This window comes from Nicotiana tomentosiformis, chromosome 10, assembly GCF_000390325.3.
Source record: "Nicotiana tomentosiformis chromosome 10, ASM39032v3, whole genome shotgun sequence".
Taxonomy (NCBI): domain Eukaryota; kingdom Viridiplantae; phylum Streptophyta; class Magnoliopsida; order Solanales; family Solanaceae; genus Nicotiana; species Nicotiana tomentosiformis.
Genome location: NC_090821.1, coordinates 64,091,871 through 64,113,930, shown reverse-complemented (window position 1 = coordinate 64,113,930; position 22,060 = coordinate 64,091,871). Strand labels below are relative to the sequence as shown.

The 22,060-nt window shown below is 35.8% G+C and overlaps 1 protein-coding gene across 2 annotated transcripts; it reads right to left on the bottom strand.

Moving 5' to 3' along the window:
• Nucleotides 1–117: 117 nt before the first annotated feature.
• On the bottom strand, nucleotides 118–17,414 carry LOC104098207 (agamous-like MADS-box protein AP1). Of its 2 annotated transcripts, none has more exons than XM_070187755.1 (9): nucleotides 17,219–17,414; nucleotides 16,937–17,139; nucleotides 7,526–7,604; nucleotides 7,115–7,185; nucleotides 6,905–7,004; nucleotides 1,682–1,723; nucleotides 1,532–1,573; nucleotides 1,255–1,364; nucleotides 118–553 (listed from the first exon to the last, which is right to left on the bottom strand). In XM_070187755.1, exons 2-9 carry the CDS (start codon nucleotides 17,119–17,121, stop codon nucleotides 454–456), a joined length of 729 nt encoding a protein of 242 aa, XP_070043856.1. In that variant the 5' UTR covers nucleotides 17,122–17,139; nucleotides 17,219–17,414; the 3' UTR covers nucleotides 118–453. The 2 variants fall into 2 exon arrangements, with proteins under 2 accessions (XP_070043856.1, XP_070043857.1); XM_070187756.1 differs by having other exon boundaries at nucleotides 522–1,134; nucleotides 17,219–17,349.
• Between the last annotated feature and the right edge of the window lie 4,646 nt (nucleotides 17,415–22,060).

The following is a 22,060-nucleotide window of genomic DNA, read 5'->3' as shown; positions in this document are numbered from 1 at the left end:
TGAATAAAACATTTCACATGAGAATACAAATTTGCAAGTAGTAATGGAATTTCTCATGTTTTTGCACTGGAGTTGGCCTTTTTTTAAGCCCTCCCAATGACCTTGAGCAAATCAGTGTTTGGGCATAACATTGTATTGAACTCAAAGAAAAATACATAATTTTATTGACAATAATTCTAAGGTAAAAATATAAACTATAGCCAACAAATGGACCTCCCCTTCCATTTATGAAGGTTAGGAAATTAACATTCTTCACCATTAATATAAAGAAAGACAATAAGGTCCTATATATATATATATATATATATATAAAGACACTCAATATTAAGAACTTCCCAAGAAGAGACTTAAAATCTTATTTTCCTCCACATAAAGCAATGAGAACACAAAATTGGAAAACTTGAACTCCAGCAAAAGGACATTTCTTCAGATGCAACATATAAAGTTGTTTATTCATGTGGCAAAGCATCCCATATGGCATGGGTACAAGGAATCAAGATTTAGGTCAAGCTCATTCCTCCTTGCTTCTTCTGCTTCCTCTTGGTAATTACCTCTAATTAATCAACAATTATACCATCACCAAATTAATGAAACAATCGAACAAGTAGTGCTTAACCAACTTTGTAAATAAAAGCTAGTTAGCAAATTCAAAACTTCAATATGATGCTGAACAATAAAAGTAAAACATTGAAGAATTAATCTGATTAGCCGCCACCTAACTGCTTAAACTTAACATAGTCAGCGGATGTATAATATATATATAATCCATGTATAATATATGTATAACCATGAATAATCAATGTATAATTTATGTGTACTAGCTAGCAGTATTGTCAAAAGCGAAAAGCGCAAAAAATGGTCTAAGGTCCATTGGGGCTTTAAGCCCAATAAAGTATGGGGCTTTGATGAGGAAAGGCACAAAAGGAGAGAAAATACAAATATGTATGTGTAGTCCTAGACTAATAATTATACGCGTGCATTACAAATATATGGACAAAGAAATTGAAAAAAATATTCCATAGAGCTTTGATGATGACATTGAAGCGCCCCTAGGCGAGACGAAGCGCTCGACATGTTTTGCGCCTTACTTTAGAGCTTAAGCGCGCTTTAAGGCACCTTTGACAATATTGCTGGCTAGAAAAAGTAAATAGTAAATCTGTCGGTTATTTGTGTAAAGATCCCATGCTTTCAAAAATAGTACTAGTAATTATGCTGGTTTTGTTTATTTATCTTGTTATAGAGGACAACAATTACCCAATATTTAGGCAAGGATGTGGTTGTAGGAGGAAAGATGCTGAATTTGGAACTTGATTTTGCTGATGCCATTCAGCTTGCTTCCCTACTGTCTTATCCTTCTCCTTAATCTGTTTAGAAGCAAAGGAATTAGAAAAAATGAAAAATAACCTATTAATACAATGTATATGATATTTAACAATTTCCCTAAGATATATGAAGTGCTAAGTATGGTATACTGTTGAAAACTTTGCTAATTGCAGAACAACTTAGCATAAATTAGAAGAGACAAACTCACCTTCTTGGATAGCATGTTATTCTCCTCCTGGATTGCCTTTTCCTATGAAAGTATAAAATATTACACTCAAGGTATTTAACCAAGATTACAGTACTTAATAATTAGTAGTGGAGTAGTAATTAAACTTGGCATGCATATAATTACTAGTACCTTTTTCTGTAGCATAGAGATTGACTCGTGCATGAGTTGGTTCTGCAACACAAAAACATCTGAAGTCACAAAAAATCTCAAATTTTGCATGAAAGAAAAGCAAATGTTAAAGCACCCAAAAGTGTGATTTAGCCGTTAATGAAGTGAGTGAAAACTATGGAAGATCGGGATTCTAATTGTAGCTGAGACAAAAAATATTGGATTATTTCTTCCCATCTAACCAAACCATGGTGAACAGAGTTACAGAAACATGTCCTCAGGGGCGAATGTATTATTTACAATACATTCGGCAGAGCTCAGTAGTTGTTTTTGGCCAAATCCTGTGTTTGTCATAAAAGTTCATTTAATATGTACAAATTATAAATTTAGAACTCAATAACTCCGAAGGGCTAGAAATCAAAAGTCCATAACTTCAAATCCTCGGTCCGCTTCTGTCTATGCTAAGGCTGTCCAACGGGACGGGACGGGACGTCCCGGTCCCGCGTCCCGTCCCGTCCCACTTAATTTTAAACGGGATAGACCCATGTTAAACGGGACACAGGATGGGACGGGATGGCCATTTCGTCCCGTTTATCCCGTCCCGTCCCGTGTCCCTTTTTTTTTTGAATTATAGCCGTTGGGCAACGACTATAATTGCAAAAATAGCCGTTCCCAACGGCCAGAAACGGCCATATTTGTGGTGTAATATGATCAATTTTGTGCTGCTGATTTCATTTCCAGTAGTTTAGACTCCCAATTTTGAATTTTAGGAGTTGAATTTTCTTTTGTTGCAAAACAAACTATTGGGCCTATGTATGAGAGACTCTAGAGTCAATTGGACTCTACAATGGTCCGGCACCACAGTTTCAGGTCCATAGAGAACCTGTTTGAAAGGGAAGACCATTTCTAAAGCAATGTTTAGGCCTCAATCCGAGCTCATATGCATTCCACATGATATATTGGAAGTTTAACTTGAGTAGTAAAATCGAACATGATCCATAATACCTTTGTTTAACTACTAGCCGTATAGATGTGTAACGACCCAACCGGTCGTTTTGATTAGTTTTGCCTTGATCCCTTAAATTATACTTCCTCTATGCTATATAATGATTATGTAACTTGCTGGGGTGGTTGGTTTTGGTTTCGGGTGAGTTTCGGAGTGAAATGGGACACATAGTCTCTAAGTTGGATGTTTAAGTCGTAAGAGTTAATCGTAGTTTGACTTTTGTGAAGATGACTTCGGAATGAAGTTTTGACGGTTCCAAACTTTTAATATAATCCCTAAGTTTATTAAATTATATTTTGGCCCTATTTTCTATTATAAATACCCCAATCCTTCTTCATTGTTTCCCACAAAAATAAATCATTCTCTCTCAAATCTTTTACATTCTATCTATATTATTCTCTCAATTTTCTCGCAATCAAGTGATAAGTTTCAAGTATTTGGACAAATGTTTGGAGCAACTTTCAAGCTTCAAATTACTTCTTCAAGTATTTGGAGCAATATTTTGGGCAATTTCTTCAAGTTTCAATATTTAATCAAGGTGCACACGTTCCATCTCCTAGTTTTAATATATATTTTTTGCGCATTATTTTAGTGCTTAATTTTTGTGTTTACTTTACGTGCTCTATTTTCGTATTTCATTTGTGTTTTTAATTTTTGTGTTAACTTTTAAATTTAATTTCGTATTTAAATTATGGCACCTAAAAATATATTTGGCGTATTTAAAAAAACTAGTAAAAAAAGTAGTGAAGGTGAAAGTAGTAGTAATCCTAATCCTAGTCCTAATCCTAGCCCTTCTCCTATAATTAGAAAACATATAGATGAAATGACTCATGTTGATGAAACTTCATTTTCCCAACCCCCGCATGTTATAATATTAATTTCGGAGAACAACTAGATCATGAAACTTTACAAAGACAATTTGGCAATGATATTTTTATTGAGGACGAAGAAAATGAGGATGAAGAAAATGAGGAAGAAGAATTAGATGAAACACCCACTAGTCCCGCAACACAAGCTCCAACTCAGAGTCAATCTCGGTCTGGATCTTTACCCCCTGTACCTCCTGTAAGGGGTAAGCCTAAGGGTGAACGTCTCAAAACATCACTTGTATGGAAATTTTTTAAACATGATAAAGTCAATCAACGTGCTACATGTGAAATATGTAAGCAACGATTTGCGCACACCAAAAGTGGTGGGACGGGGGGTTTATCTAGGCACTTAGGTAGGGACCACAAAGCTTTATGGATACAAGCTAAAATAGAAGCCGTACAAATACCGGATCCTAGCACCGGTACTAGCACTCCTAGTGAATCTGGCGGGGGGTTCTAATTTTTTACAACAGCAGCTTGACCCTGCTTCTGGTACTATTTTACGCCCCTATAACAAAGATAGAGATCGTGAGAACTTAGCAAAAATGGTGGTTGTTTGTGGCTTACCTTTTACTTTTCCTTCTCACCCTGCTTTTGTGCATTATATACAAGAAACTTATAATCCTGCTTTTCAAGGTTTTCCTAAGACTACAGTTAGAAATGATGTTTTTAAATTTCAAATCGAATATCTTCAGTATATTCGTTGTGTATTTTTTCACTTAGATTGTAAAGTGTCTATCACATCTGATATAGGTCGTAGTCCAAATGATTGTGATTATTTAACTGTTACATGTCATTGGGTTGATCATCACTTGAACATGCAAAAACGTATTATTGGTTATAAATTTATTGATTCAAAACACACTAGAGCATATATTGCAACTACTATTCTACAAATACTTGATTTTTATGGACTCATTGATAAAGTTTTAACTATCACCTTAGATAATGCTTCTGCTAACACAACTGCAGCAACTAGCTTAAGAACTAGACTTTGTCCAATTAATCCGGCAATTTTTCATGTTAGATGTGCATGCCATATTTTTAACTTGGTTGTAAAAGATGGTATTAATTTATTTTCTGATACTTGTAGTAAAGTACAATATGCTTGCGGCTATATTTTTCGTGCTAATAAAGCGAGTAGAATTCGTGAATTTGCTCAACAATGCGCTAGTGCTAACTTTCCATATAGAAAAGTTCCAAAAGATGTTTGTACTAGGTGGAATTCTACTTATGAAATGTTTAAAGTTGCTTATGATTATCGGGTGCCTATACAAAAGGTATTTAATATGCATAATGGTATCCCCGCTGATCAAATTATTGATTCTGATTGGGATCAGATCAAAGAGCTTACTAAATTTTTAGAAAAATTTTATTATGCTACAAAATAATTTTCTGGTATATATTATCCTACTATTACACAAATATTATGGTATATTTGTGAAATTTCTGTTGTATTTGGTAAGTATAAAACTAATCCAACTTATGCACCGTCCATTAATGAAATGATTACAAAATTTAAAAAGTATTTTTTTCTCTATTTTCCAAGTTTATTTAATTTTTACTATACTTAACCCATCTTTAAAATTAAGAGGTGCAAATGGACTTGTTCGTAAAATTTATGAGAATTTAGCAATTCAAGAAAATAAAAAATCATCTCTCGAAGAATGCCAAGCTAACATATATTCTTATGTTAGATCAATGTTTGATAAATATAAATCTATGGAAACAACAGGTAGTGAAACTGCTCCTTCTACTTCTAAGTCTAGAGTAGAAGTTCTATGGGAAGATATGGATGATATAATAAGTTTTGATTCCTCTATTGATGATGAACTTGATTCTTATCTTAATCAAGAATTGAAAAGTATTAAAGACAAAGAAGGCAACGAATAACTTTTGGCATGGTGGAGGGAGCGTGGCAAGGCTTTTCCAACACTTTCAATAATGGCCCGAGATATCCTTGCTATTCAAGCATCATCAGTAGCATCGGAGAGTGCTTTTAGCGTGGCAAGATTTCAAATCGGAGATCATAGACATTCATTAGCGGAGGACAGCCTAGAGATTTTCGTATTATCCAGAGATTGGATTAATTCAGAAAGAAAAAATTTTGGTTTTGAAAAATTAACCACTAGGGAAGAAGAAGAATACAATGAGATACTTAGCACTGGGAGCGATGGCGGCATGGAACTCATGGAACATCAATCAACATTGCCAATTCCAGAACAATATCCGAGAGAAATTATAGATAAGTTACAACGAAGTTATATAGGAGCTTACAAATATTAGTATGATAATTTGTAATTGGCTACTAAGAGGCCTAGTTCAAACAGAACTCTTCCTAGAAGGTGGTTGCGTAGATTAGGTGCTCTTCAAAAAAATTATATTTGTATGTGAGATTTGAAAGTTCTATTAATAAAATAAAAGGCTCTAAGCGTTGAATTTGTTTTATGAATTGTCTTACACTCTTACTTAGTTACTTAATAGATTGAAATTATATTAAATAAATTATAACTCTATTATATATTTATAATTGCTAGAATATTTTATTACAAGTTTTTTGTTTTAATATTTTATAATTCTTTACTTAGTTTCTTAATTTTCCTTTAATTTTTAAGTTTATTAAATAAGTCAAAAAACTAGATGTTGCAAACTTTAAAAACTTAGTCATTGTCAAAAGAATATCCGTTGCCAAACTCAATGCTTAAATATTTTTTTTTTATATGACACTTAAGGCCCGCGAACCCGTCCCGTCCCGTCCCATCCCGTTTGTTAGCAGGACGGGATGGGCCTACCGTCCGTTCCGTCCCGTCCCGTCCCATCCCGTTTGTTAGCGGGACGGGATGGACCTACCGTTTCGTCCCGTCCCGACTAAATGTCGTCCCGTCCCGTCCCGTTAATTTTGTCCCGTCCCGTTGGACAGCCATAGTCTATGCCACCCACTAGAATAGTAGAGGAGGTGCGTGCAAGCTTACAAGAATATACTTTTGTCTTAAAAAATGCAGATGGTATGGCAGGAATGAGCTTTCACTTTTGTGATGGTCAGTTTTACTTGCCCTGCAATAGTTAAGGACTCAATTTCCTGATGGTCCAAGACCCCTAATTAATTAGACAACCACTAATACTTGTATTAAGGTAGGCTATCTACGTCACACCCCTTGGGGTGCGGCCCTTCCCCCAATCCTGTGTGAATGCGGGGCATTGTACATCGGATTGCCCTTTTTTCTTTTACTAGCAAAGAACACATGTAAAAGGAAAATAAATAATCAAGTCTAAACCTTGAATGCACCTCTGCTAGAAAAGAACACTGAGTAAGTTAAAAAAAAAACGGGGAGGGAAGGGGGGGGGGGAGAGAGAAGGATTGTGGCATGCCTTTCTTGATCGAATAAGCTTAAGAGAAGTATCAAGTTGTTGTTCCAAGTTTTGCAGGTCCTTTAGGTTCAATGAGTCAAGATCTTCTCCCATATAATGCCTGAAAATAATTTTCAAAAATTGAATATGAAAACTGAATCTGTTCAAATTGAAGGTGGAAACACGAATTGTATATTTGTGCTGCGATAGAATTAAGCAATCATATTTTACTTGTGGTTCCTTTGTAGGAGATCAATCTTAGCCTTGAGTTTAGCATATTCCAGACTCCAATTTTCCTGCACCTGTATTATACAAATACCAAAACATCAACTTGAAGATGAAGATAGGACATTATTCGCTAGGGAAATGGGTCAGATTTACCCCTCTACCCCATTGTCCGTTAACCCTTCAGGCATGGCCAACAACATCCTGTGTGGCATGACATTTGAGTGAGATGAACGCCATGTGGCATGTCACGCGGGGTAATTTTAGCAACTTTATGTGACAGTAGGAGTTTTTTTGTTTGGAAAGTTTAATAGAGGTTAAATATAAACTATTTTTGAAAGTAGATGAGTAAATTTGATCCTTTTCCCTTAATACTATATGCCTTGTATTTATTTTAAACACTTTTTTAGGTCATACCGAAGATTCAGAATTACTTGAAAGCAAGCGTCTCTCTGCGTATGAGTATCTCTCATATCGTTCAAGAATCTGTTCCATACTGTTTCAAGAAAAAATGATCATTAGTTTTTCTGTGTGTTAAAGTAAAACTCTTCCCAATAACAATTATGAGTGGGTGATTGTGATGTTAAATGTAAAAGAACTTATAATGCACCAAGAATTCCGCATAATATTAAAAGGTTAACATGCAATAAGAACAAAAATAATAATGAATGGACGAAAATAAACATATGTAGTGAATTTATCAAATACAAGATACTATAGACTTTTTAGAAGGTATTGTTAAAATAAGCCTTAGGTCTAACTCACACCCCAAAAACTAGCTCGAAAGGAGGAGGGTTCTGCTATCTGGTCCGAAGTATGTACAATCGTGGATAAGGGGTATTTCAACCCCCTCCCCCTTGATTGGTCTGGGGGCATTCGCCCCCCTTTTCTGGGCGCCCACATCGACCATGAGCCAGATGATACAGTGCTAAAATAAGCCTTGGGCCTAACTCACACCCCAAACGCTAGCTCGAAGGAAGGAGTGCTCAAGCCTTATAAGAAGACCAGAGATCTCATCCCGGTCCGATGTGGGATTCATTCAATTCATTAGATATGACTTGCCCCAAAGCATATATTAGAAAGAATAAAGCTACTCATTGAATTAGTTTTCTGATGGAGTATTATTTTCCCAAAAAATGTATAAAATAAATCATAAGTATAATTGAAACATATGATAATAAAGTTAGTTATTTTCCTTACTGTCGTTTACACCAATTAGTAGGAGGAATATACACATAGTCAATCTTAATTTAACAAACACAAGACATATAACTCAAAAGTTTTCAGTCCACAAGACATATAATCAAAGATACATAACTCAAAATTTTCATGAAACATCATCTCGAGACTACTAAATATTAATCAACAGTGTGTTAACTTTTACTGAGGACTAATGCCTCATTAATTTCTCACTTCTTTATTTGGTTAAACTCCTATAAATCTTCATTTTTATCAAATAGGAGATGCAAAAATGTCCTAACACCAGAAAGAGAATAATTCTCACTTTTTCTGAAGAAGGTAAGTAAAATTATACTCTCTCCGGTCCACAATAAGTGATTTTTTGATCGTTTTCACACAGATTAAGAAATTCATTTTTTAACATTAATTAGCAATGAAATTGACCATATTAACCTTTACTATCTCTTTACATATACACTCGTAACACATACTCCAACACTATTTAGTCCAAGAACAATGTAAGAAAAAGATAATTAATCCATTCTTGAAATCCGGAAAAATTAAATATTTTGAACCACAAAAAGGCCAAAAAATTACTTATTGCGGACGTGATGGAGTACTATTCTTACTTTTCTGTTATAAAGCAAAACTGGTCCTTAATGATTGAGAGCAGGTTTAAATACCATGAGCCAGATGATACAGTGCTAAAATAAGCCTTGGGCCTAACTCACACCCCAAACGCTAGCTCGAAGGAAGGAGTGCTCAAGCCTTATAAGAAGACCAGAGATCTCATCCCGGTCCGATGTGGGATTCATTCAATTCATTAGATATGACTTGCCCCAAAGCATATATTAGAAAGAATAAAGCTAATCATTGAATTAGTTTTCTGATGGAGTATTATTTTCCCAAAAAATGTATAAAATAAATCATAAGTATAATTGAAACATATGATAATAAAGTTAGTTATTTTCCTTACTGTCGTTTACACCAATTAGTAGGAGGAATATACACATAGTCAATCTTAATTTAACAAACACAAGACATATAACTCAAAAGTTTTCAGTCCACAAGACATATAATCAAAGATACATAACTCAAAATTTTCATGAAACATCATCTCGAGACTACTAAATATTAATCAACAGTGTGTTAACTTTTACTGAGGACTAATGCCTCATTAATTTCTCACTTCTTTATTTGGTTAAACTCCTATAAATCTTCATTTTTATCAAATAGGAGATGCAAAAATGTCCTAACACCAGAAAGAGAATAATTCTCACTTTTTCTGAAGAAGGTAAGTAAAATTATACTCTCTCCGGTCCACAATAAGTGATTTTTTGATCGTTTTCACACAGATTAAGAAATTCATCTTTTAACATTAATTAGCAATGAAATTGACCATATTAACCTTTACTATCTCTTTACATATACACTCGTAATACATACTCCAACACTATTTAGTCCAAGAACAATGTAAGAAAAAGATAATTAATCTATTCTTGAAATCCGGAAAAATTAAATATTTTGAACCACAAAAAGGCCAAAAAATTACTTATTGTGGACGTGATGGAGTACTATTCTTACTTTTCTGTTATAAAGCAAAACTGGTCCTTAATGATTGAGAGCAGGTTTAAATAGTCCCTTAGATATATTATTCCCCTTTGAGCAGTTTGATTATGTGATGACCCAAAAGGTCATCTTATGTTTTAGAACTCGAATCTACGCTCTTAAACCTTAAAAATCTTATTTTTATCCTCCTCGATTTGCGTGCGCAGTCCGGGCAGTTTCCGAAAAGCTTTTATATTGAAAACTGATAAAAATAAGAATTTTTGCCTTAAATGTTGATTTTAGTTGACTTCGGTCAACATTTTCGGAGGTCCCTAGCTCAAGTTATGAATTTTTGATGAAAATTAAAAGTCTGAAAATTAATTATTTTTAAGAATTGATTGATGTTTGGCATTGTTAGTACCGGGTCCATATTTTAGTTTCGAAACTCGGTTCAGGTTCATTATGATATTTAAGACATGTCTGTGAAATTTGGTGAGAAACGGAGTTGATTTGACGTGATTAAGACGTCCAGTTGAGAAAATAGAAATTTTAAAGTGTTCTTGAGAATTTCATTTGATTTAGTGCTAAATTTAGAGTTCTAAGTGTTATTTTGGCGATTTGATCGCGCGAGCAGGTCCGTATGATGTTTTTAGACTTGCGTGCATGTTTGGTTTGGAGCCCCGAGGGCTCGAATGCCATTCGGGCGATGTGCGAGTTGAGTTCAAACCTCAACAAGGCTGCTGGTGCACCAAATCTGGTGTGCCCGCACCTGCGAGCCTTTGGTCACAGGTGCGAGCGAAAGCCCCGCAGATGCGACCCAGGCCTGGACTTCGTTTTTTCGCAGATGCGGACTTTTCTCCGCAGGAGCGGAACCCTGTCCGTAGGTAGCCCTTTTTCGCCGAAGTGTACACCTCGTCCGCACATGCGGATACGTAGGTGCGACCAAAGCACCGCAGGTGCGAAGGTCGCTGGACAGTGAGCATTTAATTCGGACTCCAGCCATTTTTTTCTTCTCGTTTTCAAAAGGATAGGAGGCCTATGGCGATTTTTCGAAGACATTTTCTTCTCCAAATCATAGGTAAGTGTTCCTTAACTCGTTTCTTTCAATCTTTTACTTCATTTCACTAGAATTCAACCTAGAAATCTAGAGTTTCATGATAGAATTAGGGGTTAGGGTAGAAAATAGAGATTTCAGAAATTTGGGGATTTAGACCTCAATTTGAGGTCGGATTTCAAAACTAATTACATATTCGGGCTCGGGGGTGAATGAGTATAAGGATTTTGGTCTGAACCTCGGGTTTTGACCAAGCGGGCACGGGGTCAATTTTTCGACTTTTTGGAGGAAAATTTGAGAAATTTAATTTATGCAATATAATTGATTCCTTTAGCAATATTTGATATTATTGAGTCATTTTTGAATAGATACGAGTGGTTTGGAGGTGAATTCCAAAGGAAAAGCTGTGATTGAAAATTAAGTGGCCTTCGGAGCGAGGTAAGTGTTGTGTCTAACCCTGACTTGAGGGAATTAGGAACCTTAGATTATTTGCTAAGTGAAATTCATGTGAGCGGCGTATATGTGAGGTGACGAGTACTTATGCGCCGCCAATTTACCTGTTTTTTCATGTTTCTCTGTTTTTCTGATATTGTCTCATTTCTATGCCAAATTGCTATGTGTTATACTAGTGTTGTTCAAATTATCGTTCTTATCATGTTTACGGAATTTTCTGGTGATAATTGAGTTTTTATTTCAAAGTTAAGATTGATATTATGGAACCAAATGTTGAAGTAAGGTTTGTACTTGTTATTCTCTCTCCCTGTTGTTATTTATGCATTGCATTATGGTAAGGGAGAGTGTTAATGCACGAAGGGTGTTGCCATGCCGTATTGTGAGTATTAATGCATGAAGGGTGATGCCGTGCCATATTGTGAGTGTTAATGCACGAAGGGTGATGTCATACCATATTGCGAGTGTTAATGCACGAAAGTTGATGTCGTGCCATATTGTGAGTGTTAATGCACGAAGGGTGATGCCGTTCCATGATATGAGAGTAAAAGTACAAAGGGTGATGCCGTACCGTTTCTATTAATTTTATGGTGAGATTGAGAGTAAAAGCACGAAGGGTAATGTCGTGTATTCTTCTTTACTGTATTCACTATTCCTGTTGATTCATGGTATATTGACTGCTCCGGTGATCATTCTGTTGTAATTCTTTATCTTGTATTCCCCTCAGTATGTCTCCCCTCCCGACATTTCCTGTTTAGTTCATCATTCCTGTTATTTGCGTATACACTGTTAAATTGTACAGGTTGATTGTAGGTGTCTTGCCTTAGCTTCGTCACTACTTCGTCAAGGTTAGGCTCGACACTTACCAGTACATGTGGTCGGTTGATATCGGCTCAGGTTGATCGAGATTTGCTATTGGTCCGCTGTCCGGAGACTTAAGGTAGATCTGTCGGCGTTCACAAACCTTGAAGTCCCCGTCTATCTTTTTATGTCCTACTGTTTTCTTTCATTCAGACAGTTGTATTTCTTTCAGACTATTACTTGTAGTAAGTTCTAGAATGCTCGTGAATTGTGACTCCAGATCCGGGTGGTAGTAGTTAATACAGATTTATGATATTCCGCACTTGTTATATTTCATCGTAGTTAATTATTGCTAATTACTGAACGGAAATAAGGAATTGGTAAATGATTCTCTAACGTTAGCTTGCCTAGTAAGTGAAATGTTAGGCGCCATCACAATCCCGTTGGTGGAAAATTTCGGATCGTGACAGATTATTAAATTGATTCAGTTGCCTGCCATCTTCATCTGTTATACCTTAACGAACTCCGAGAAAATAGCATAAAATTTGCAACCATGTGTGATGTGACTAATGATAATTGATGACAACTGACAGCGAATGCCTGAAAAAATTTGTTTTACATTTGTAATAAAGTACTCTAACAATTAGTTAAATTATATATTGTTAGTATATTATACATACTTCGTTCGTTTAAAAAAATTATCAATCTTTTTGAAATGGAGAAATAATAATATAGTAAGTAATTTATGATGCCTCATATTTTTTTTTTGGAGCATAAAGCACAAGATTTTTTGGCTTGGGGTTGATACACCATGTTACAAAACATAATTTCAATGTGATAAAATGAAATGCATATGAAAGTCTATCGAAAACAGTCTCTTTATCTCCATAAAGTAAGGGTAAAATCTGCATATATATTATCTTTCCCAAATTTTATAATGCAGAAATACACCGAATATATTATTATTGCAAAACGGAAGGCATAAAAAGTCGTGGCCGAAGGACAGCGACAAAGAAAGTAGTTTGGCATGTTAATTAAGGATTCCACAGATGACAAAGTTCCATGGTACAACCCTCACCATCAATATGAAAAATGTTTCTGTGTTTTTTTTACAGTAGAGTATCTGATCATTAGACCAGATAATTCAATGCGGGTCATTTATTTCCTCTCCTGCTAAAACATTTAGGTATTTTATTTGATAACCGAAAAAATTCCGATGGTTGCTAGGAAAATACGGTTAGAAATTCAATTTCTTTATCTTTCACTACTTAAATATAGGGTTTTGTGTAAGATAAGGCTCCAACCCTTAACGTGCGCTTGCCAAATCTCCGGAGAATATTTAGATATTTTTATGATGACTCAAAATGTCATCTTTAAATTTAATAAGTAATTTTGTATTTTAAGACCTTGAAAAGCACCATTTATCATTTCTCGATTTGCGTGCGCAGTCCGTACAATTTTTCGGAAAGTTTTTATGTGAAAAATAGATTAAAATGGGAAATAGAGCTTTAAAATTCAAGTGAGTTGACCTTTTAACATTTTTAGCAAACGGACCCGGATCGGTATTTTGACAGTTCCGGTAATTCCGTATCGTGATTTTGGACTTGGGCGTATGCCCGAAATTTAATTTGGAGGTCCCTAACTCAAGTTATGACCATTTAACAGAACTAGCAATTTAAAGGCTAAATGTTTCAAGTTTGACCACGGGGTTGACTTTTTGATATCGGAGCCGGAATCCGATTCTGGAAATTTGAACAGCTCCGTTATGTCATTTATGACTTGTGTGCCAAATTTGAAGTCATTCCGGATTCATTTAATATGTTTTGGCACGAGATTTACAATTTAGAAGTTTAAAACTCAAAATTCGAATCGGAGTGTGAATTATAATTTCAGTATTGTTTGACGTGATTTTAGACCTCGAGTTACTTCGTATTATGTTACGGGACTTGTTGGTATATTCGAGCGGGGTCCCGAGTACCCCGAGAGTGAAACAGATCGAAATCGGAACAAGAATTGGACTTAAGCAAAATCTGAAATTTTGATTTCTGGTGTAATCGCATCTGCGGAATTTTGACCGCAGGTGCGAGCTCGCAGAAGCAAGACTTCTATCGCAGATGCGGTCTTCACAGGTGCGGCCCTTTTGCGCAGAAGCGGACGTCGCAGGTGCGACATTTGTCCGCAGGTGCGGAACCTCGCCTCGCAGCTCTACTTCGCAAATGCGAGACCGCAGGTGCAAAAATATAGCCTGCAAATACGAAATTGCTGGGCAGAATACATAAAATCGGGTCTTAGCCATTTTTACTCATTTTTGAATTTTAAGTCTCGAATTTGGGCAATTTCAAGGGAGATTTTCACGACTTTGAACTGGGTAAGTGTTCTTTATCATATAGTGATTGAATTTCACAAATCCATGTCTATATTCATCATTTATTTCGGATTTAGATGGAAGAAATTGAAATTTTTGTAAAACTTTCCAAAAATAAAAAATTAAGATTTGAAGGTCCATTTGATATCGGAATTGGACAAATTTGGTATGGTTGAACTCGTATCGGAATGGGTGTTTGAATTTCGTGAGTTTTTTGGGATTTGAGATGTGGGTCCCACTGCTGAATATCTTAATGAATTTCGGATTTTTATCCGAAAAATTTATAAATTCATATGAAATTAATTCCTATGATTCGTATTGAATATATCGAATTGTTTGTGAATAGATTTGAAGCTTTCAGAGATAAATTTAAAAGAAAAAGCTGTGGTTGAATAATTGATTGGAATTTGCAAAGCGAGGTAAGTGTCGTGGTTAACCTTGACTTGAGGGAATAGAACCCTTAAATTATTTGCTATGTGAATTGCATGTGAACGACGTATAGATGAGGTGACGAGTGTCTATACGTCGTCAAATTAATTGTTTGCCTGCTTACTTGAAAAATCATAAATTATTTTTTTATCATAAATTAATTACTATAATAATTGTTTCTCTCTTATTCCTTGTCAAAATATTAATTCTTGAATTCCTGCATTAATTGTTATATGTTATTTGAATTATGTGCTTTAATTGTTATTTGACATTTAGCATATTAACTATTAAACTGCCTATTTACTCCCTGATTTTCATAATAATTTGCTATTTATCATTGTTTGCTTCATAATTAAATCATAATTATTGTATGCTTGTTGTCTTATGATTTTATATTAATTATTGCGTTTATTGAAAAATTTCTTCTATAAGAATTGATTGGTAAATGAATATATTTGAGGAGCGGGTTGCACGCCGCAACATGATTGATTATAATGAATATATTGGAGGATCGGGTTGCACGCCGCAACAGACTTATTAAAAGTCAATATTGGAGGATCAGATTGCACGCCGCAACAGACTTATTAAAAGTCAATATTGGAGGATCGGGTTGCACGCCGCAACAGACTTATTAAAATGTCCATATTGGAGGATCGGGTTGCACGCTGCAACAGACTTATTAAAAGTCAATATTGGAGGATCGGGTTGCACGCCGCAACAGAATTGATTAAAATGAATATATTGTGAGAGCGCGTTGTACGCTGCAACAGAATTAAATGTGAATATATTGTGAGAGCGGGTTGCACGCTGCAACTGAATTGATGAAAATGATAATTGGTTATGACTGTGGAGTTGGCTTCGATTATTATAAATGAGTTACTTGATTTATTTTCATTATTGTTGTTGTTTCTAATATTGCGTACAGGTAATGTAAGTGACCCGCCTTAGCCTCGTCACTACTTCGTCGAGGTTAGGCTCAGCACTTACCAGTACATGGGGTCGGTTGTACTGATACTACACTCTGCACTTCTTGTGCAGATTTTGGAGTTGGTCCCAGCGGCGTACCATAGACTTGCTCGGATTTCAGCTATCAGAGGAGACTTGAGGTATAACTGCATGGCGTTCGTAGTTCTGAAGTCCCCGTCTATTTTACTTTGGTTGTGTGTTTATTTTCAGACAGTTTTATTTTATTAAGACCTTTATTGGTATTTATTCTAGAAACTCATACACTTGTGACATCAATTCTGGGATGGTATTTAGAAACCGTTGTTTGATGGATTATTTCACTATATTTCAAACTTTGCTTCCGCATTTGTTTCTTTGTTATTAATAAATTTAAAATTATTTTAAAAATGGATAATATTATTCTAATGTTGGCTTGCCTAGCAAGTGAAATGTTAGGCGCCATCACGGTCCGAAGGTGGGAATTTCGGGTCGTGACAATTTCCAGTATATTATATATTCTCCAATCAAAAAAAATATACTACTCATTATATTCTTTAATTTGATTATCCTATTGGTCTGGTTTTGTTGGAACCATTCCAGTGTGTTTGGAACTAAGACTAACTTCAGTCTGTCATTTTCCTATGAACACACCAAGAAAAAAGAAGAGGCCAAAAAAAAAAAGGTTGCAGCAGTAATATCTAACTTGAACTACATATCGTTAATCATATCAACTAAACCTTAAAAGTCTCGAGAATAACTTAACAAGATACGAGTATTCAATCATTGTTTTGTTCAAGACTAAATCCTTACAAAAATTTAAGAAAGAAATATATAAACTATTTATAAAACACTAATCTTTTTCCTTTTTCATCTGATAAAAACTAAAATGTTATCCCTTCAAAATGAAAAATTAATAGGAGAAAACAATTACACAAACAATAAAAATAAAAAACTTGGGAGCTATAGTTTCACTTACGGGTTCTGCAGAACCACATAAACTTAAAATTCTAGCTCAGTCTCTAAATAAATTAACAAGGAAAATTTTAAAAAAGCTTACCAAGAATCAGAAGAGTACTCAAAGATTTTTCCCTTATGTGAAAAAACAATCAAAGCAACTTCAGCGTCACAAAGCACTGAGATTTCATGTGCTTTCTTCGCTAAACCTCCCCTCCTCTTTGAAAACGTTACTTGCCTGTTAATCTTATTTTCTATACGCCTTAATTGCACTTTCCCTCTCCCCATTCTTCAGAGAAAAAAAACCTGAAAAATAGAAACCCTGAAATTATAGTATTGCTCTCGCAACAAAAAAAACCCTAGTTATAAGAGGAAAGTAACCAACCTTTTTTTTTAAGGAAAAAATAAATAATGGAGTTGGATTGAATAAAGATATATTGGTCTGAGAAAAGGTGTAAGGAGATGAAAAGGGAAAGTGGTATTGAGAAACCAGGTCGTTTTTAAGAATGTGTTGTCGAGTTATGATTGGTTGCAGGTACAACGTAGTATGGTATTCATTGGTATCTGGTGGATATATATATATGTATATATATATGAGGTCTCTCGCAAATATTTAAGAGTGTCTTTCCGTACAAAATTTTAACTGTACTGCATTTACTGAGCTTATTTTTTTCTGTCTTTTCTCGACACTGTTGACGGCGCTCTTTATTTTTTCAATATATATTTTTTACCTTAAGCGTTTGGTACTCAAAATTTATTGGACGATTAACATATACCTCCTCCATTTCAAATGTGAACTTATTTAAGTAAACACGAATTTTAAGAAATAAAGATATTTTTTTAAAATTTGAGATTTAAAACATGTCATTACATATGTATGACGATAAAAACTATTAATTAATGGTAAAATTATTTTTCAACCAGAAAAGAAAACATGTCATTACATTGCATAAATTAGAAAGAAAAGAGTGTGAGCACGTAATTTTTGCCCTACTTAAAAGTGCTCTTAGAAAAATCCAAAAATAATATTCTTATTTAGTTTTGGCTTTTATAGAAATTTTAAGGATTTTTCTCTATGTTGTTGTTTGCATTTCATGGCATTTAGGCGCATTTTTCATAATTAGAAATATTTTAAAATCATCAAAAAAATATTTTACCTTTCGTTCATGGTATTTCTAGACTTTAATTGCATTATAAACTTTTAGTGGCGTATAGTTACCTTTTGTAAAATATAAAATCAACAACAAAAAAAGATATACTACTACTACTACTACTACTACTAATAATAATAATAATAATAATAATAATAATAATAATAATAATAATAATAATAATAATAATAATAATAATGCATTAGTTGTTTGACTAATCAATTAGTTTAATTCTAATTAGCTTAAATTAGTTTAAATATTAAGCAAGTCATCAAAACAAAACAAGTCCATTTAGATTTAAGTGGCTAATTTTGAAAGATTAAACAAAGAAGAAAAAAGGCCATCCCATTGGGCCTTGTAATTCTTGATAGCCCAATTACCCTACATCCGCCCAAACCCATCTCCAAATCCAGTCCAGCACCCCTCAAGGACCAAACGAGCCCTTTTTGACTCCAGTTGATCCCCACCATTCATCAGCCATGATCCAACGGACCATAACTAACAACCCCTCCCCCATATAACTTTCTGAACCCCTACACCTCTGCCCCCCCGCCCCCCAGAAACCTTCTCAAACCGTCTCTCATCCTTCTGCTCTCTCCACCGTAAACCACCGGCCGGAAATTGCCTCTGCCGACCGAAGATGTCCAAATACACTCAAATCACCATTTCGCTTCTCCTTTCCCCCTCCTCTATCTCATCCCATCAAGATCGGAACCCCAATTGCTACCCTATCACACCCCCATCAAAACCCTAGCCGCTTCTTAGCCCTTTTCAACTTCTCGTTCGATTCACTGGCTTTAACCGGCCAGAATGGACATCATTTGATAGATCTTATCAAGATCTATCGAGTGATGTCAATTTCGGTGGGTTTTATTGAAGTTCGATGCCGGGCATCGGCCCCAGTTCGACTCGAGGTTTTGAGTAGGTATCGTCCAGTTCTACCTTCTTCTAATTTCTTCCTTCGATTCCCATCACTCCAGTCGCGTGTGTAGGTTAATTTCCTTGTTTTCAGCACATTATTGGATATGTTTACTTGTTAGTAGTTTTATTTTTTGTGTGATAGTGTATCACTCCCATGTTTAGTTTTGAATTGATTGTAGTTTGATAGGTTTTGAATTTCGATATTGTTTGTTGCGCATGTTTAGTCTTTAAGAGTTTTTGATTTTATTTCTAACATTTTATTTGTTATCTAAATGCTAGCTATTACTTGTTTAATTCAGAAATCATGTTTCATAATTAAGGTAGTTTAGTTTGGGAATGTTAGGGAGTTAATAGAAAGAAATGAAGGAGAGAGTAAAAAATAGGGGCAAAGAGTGTGATTAACATGTTTTTAAAGGGTGTGGTGGGAATTAATTCAGGAAATATATTTCCATAAGCTTTTGGGATTGTGTAGAAAAGGGTCATTTTGCAAAAAAGAAAGAAAGAAGGAAGTATAGTACATTATAAGTATTTGGGGGTGAGAGGGTAAATAATTAAAAGAAGAGGGATGTAAAAGAAGGAAAATAACTGAAAAGGAATCTCTGCATTTTCTATATAACAGACCCATTATGCACTCATCCGGGGACGCCTTCACTGCCAATTCATTCTCATCTAAACTCACTCATACACTCTCTCTCATCTGCACCCATTCACTCTCATTCTCTCACCTTCACACACGGAAAACACATTAGTAGCTAGAACTTCTGGAAATTCAAAAATTCTAGTTATGCAGAAAAACCAAAAGCTCCAAAATAAAAACAAAAGGCTAGGGAAAATCTCAAAGTGATTTCGAGGTTTGTTAGAATAGTTCAGTAAGTTCTGGGTTTTCAAGTTGTTGTTGGATTTACAATTGAAGTTGTTGTTGTACTTTTGCTGGTTTGCTGTCCATTTGTAGTTAAATTTCATTATTTCTTCTTTTCAGACCTTTATTTGGTCTTCGATTGCTGTTTAGGTATGTTCAGCTGTCTCTGTTGCTCTTATTTGAATCCTAAATGAAGATTCAATTTGTTTATATGCTAATTCTGTTCAGTTTCACAGATTTGGTAATGTGTAATTATCGATTTGTTTTGATTTACTTTCCTTGTTAAGTTCTGAAACTATTATGCTCCAAATCTTCTTGAACTTATTTTCCTGATGCCATGGATATGTTATAATTGAAAGTTCAAATTGTCCTGTAGCTTGAAATTCGTGCAACATGCTTATTGAATTACACATTTCATTGATTGCTGTATTCGGTCTTTAACTGTAGGATTCCTTGCCGTAAATTCGTGGTTCCATAAATTATGAGTTGTATATTTACTTTTGGGACTACGAGGCGACACCTCGGGAGATCCTCCTGTTTGTATATTTACTTTTGGGACTACGAGGCGGTACCTCAGGAGATCCCCCTGTTTGCATATTTACTTTTGGGACTATGAGGCGGTACCTCGGGATATCCCCCTGTTTGCATATTTACTTTTGGGACTATGAGGCAGTACCTCGAGAGATCCCCATGTTACATATTTACTTTTCGGACTACGAGGCGGTACCTCAGGAGATCCCCCTCTCGAGCATTTACATTTGGGTTTACGAGGCGATACCTCGGGGGCGTCCCCATTATTTTCCTCTATTTGATGTGCTGTTACTTTTCTGTAAATTTTTCGTTGCTTATGTCTCAGTCACTTAATTGTATTATTATATTTTCTGCCTCATTTCCTTTTTATTCTAGTAGGGCCCCGACCTGACCTCATTACTACTCTACTGAGGTTAGGCTTGGCACTTACTAGGTACTGTTGTGGTGTACTCATACTACACTTCTGCATATATTTTTGTGTAGATCTAGGTTCTTCCTACCAGACCGGATACCCGTGAGTTGGACTATACGTGGAGACTTCAAGGTATATCTGCCAGCGCCCGCTGACCTCGGAGCCCCCCTCTATCCTTATTTTGTTATTTTCCTTATTCTCTTTAGACTCTGATGTATAGAGACACTTAGTATTTTCTCTTATAAGATTGTGACTTATTTCTACCGGGTTTTGGGAGTTGTAATTATTTAAATCGTAGTTTCTATTTATATATCATGTGTTAAGATTGGAGTTTAATTTTATATTCAGTTTTTTCGCAAATTGTTAGGCTTACCTAGTCGTAGAGACTAGGTGCCACCACGACATCCTATGAAGGGAAAATGTGGTCGTGACAAGTTGGTATCAGAGCTCTAGGTTTATAGGTGTTATGAGTCACAAGGAGGTTTAGTAGGGTCTCGCGGATCGGTACGGAGACGCCTGTACTTATCTTCGAGAGGCTATGGAATTGTTAGGAAAAGTTTTACTTCTTTGATTCCTTATCGTGCGAGATTTTGACTTCGGGCTCTAAATTTCTATTTTTCTATTCTCTCACAGATGGAGAGGACACGCATAACTGGATCGAATGACCAAACACCCACCCCCTTACTAGAGCTGCGAGAGGTTGGGACTGAGATAGAGGCCTAGGACGTCCACGTGGTGTATCCAGAGCACCTGCACGAGCTGCTACAGAGGAGCCACCAGTAGCTTCAGTTGGAGGGCAGGCACCTGAGATGCCTGTTACTGCACCAACCCTCCAGGAGACTCTAGCCTAGTTTCTGAGCATGTTCAACTCCTTGGCTCAAGCAGAATTGATACAACTTGCTCCTGCCACATCTCAGGCCGGGGGAGGAGCACAGACTCCCATCGCCGATACCCCAAAGCACCAGGTTCAGGTTAATCAGGTTCCAGAGATCGTACCGATGCAGCCGGTAGGTCCAAATCAGCCCGAGGGTAGGGCAACAATTTCTGAGGCGGAGCAACTCAGTCTCGAGAGGTACAAGAAGTACCACCCTCCTACTTTTAGTGGCTTGCCGTCAGAGTATGCATAAGGTTTTCTTAAGGAGTGCCACCGTATCCTCCGTACTATGGGTGTTGCAGAGACTAGTGGGGTTTCTTTCACTATGTTCCATCTTAGAGGAGCGCCTTATCAGTGGTGGCGAGCTTACGAGTTGGGTAGTCTGGATGAGGCAGCTTCACTCACTCGGACTCAGTTCTCAGATATGTTCTTGAGGGAGTATATTCTCCAGAGTCTCAGAGATGCATGGCGCGCAGAGT

Excerpts from the sequence above, each read along its gene's own strand:
- LOC104098207 (XM_070187755.1), bottom strand. The coding sequence starts at position 17,121 with ATGGGGAGAGGGAAAGTGCAATTAAGGCGTATAGAAAATAAGATTAAC. Across the intron at positions 7,186-7,525 it reads CAAGTAATTCTGAATCTTCG|GTGCAGGAAAATTGGAGTCT; the intron begins GTATGACCTAAA and ends TGTATAATACAG. Across the intron at positions 7,005-7,114 it reads CTCCTACAAAGGAACCACAA|GCATTATATGGGAGAAGATC; the intron begins GTAAAATATGAT and ends AATTATTTTCAG.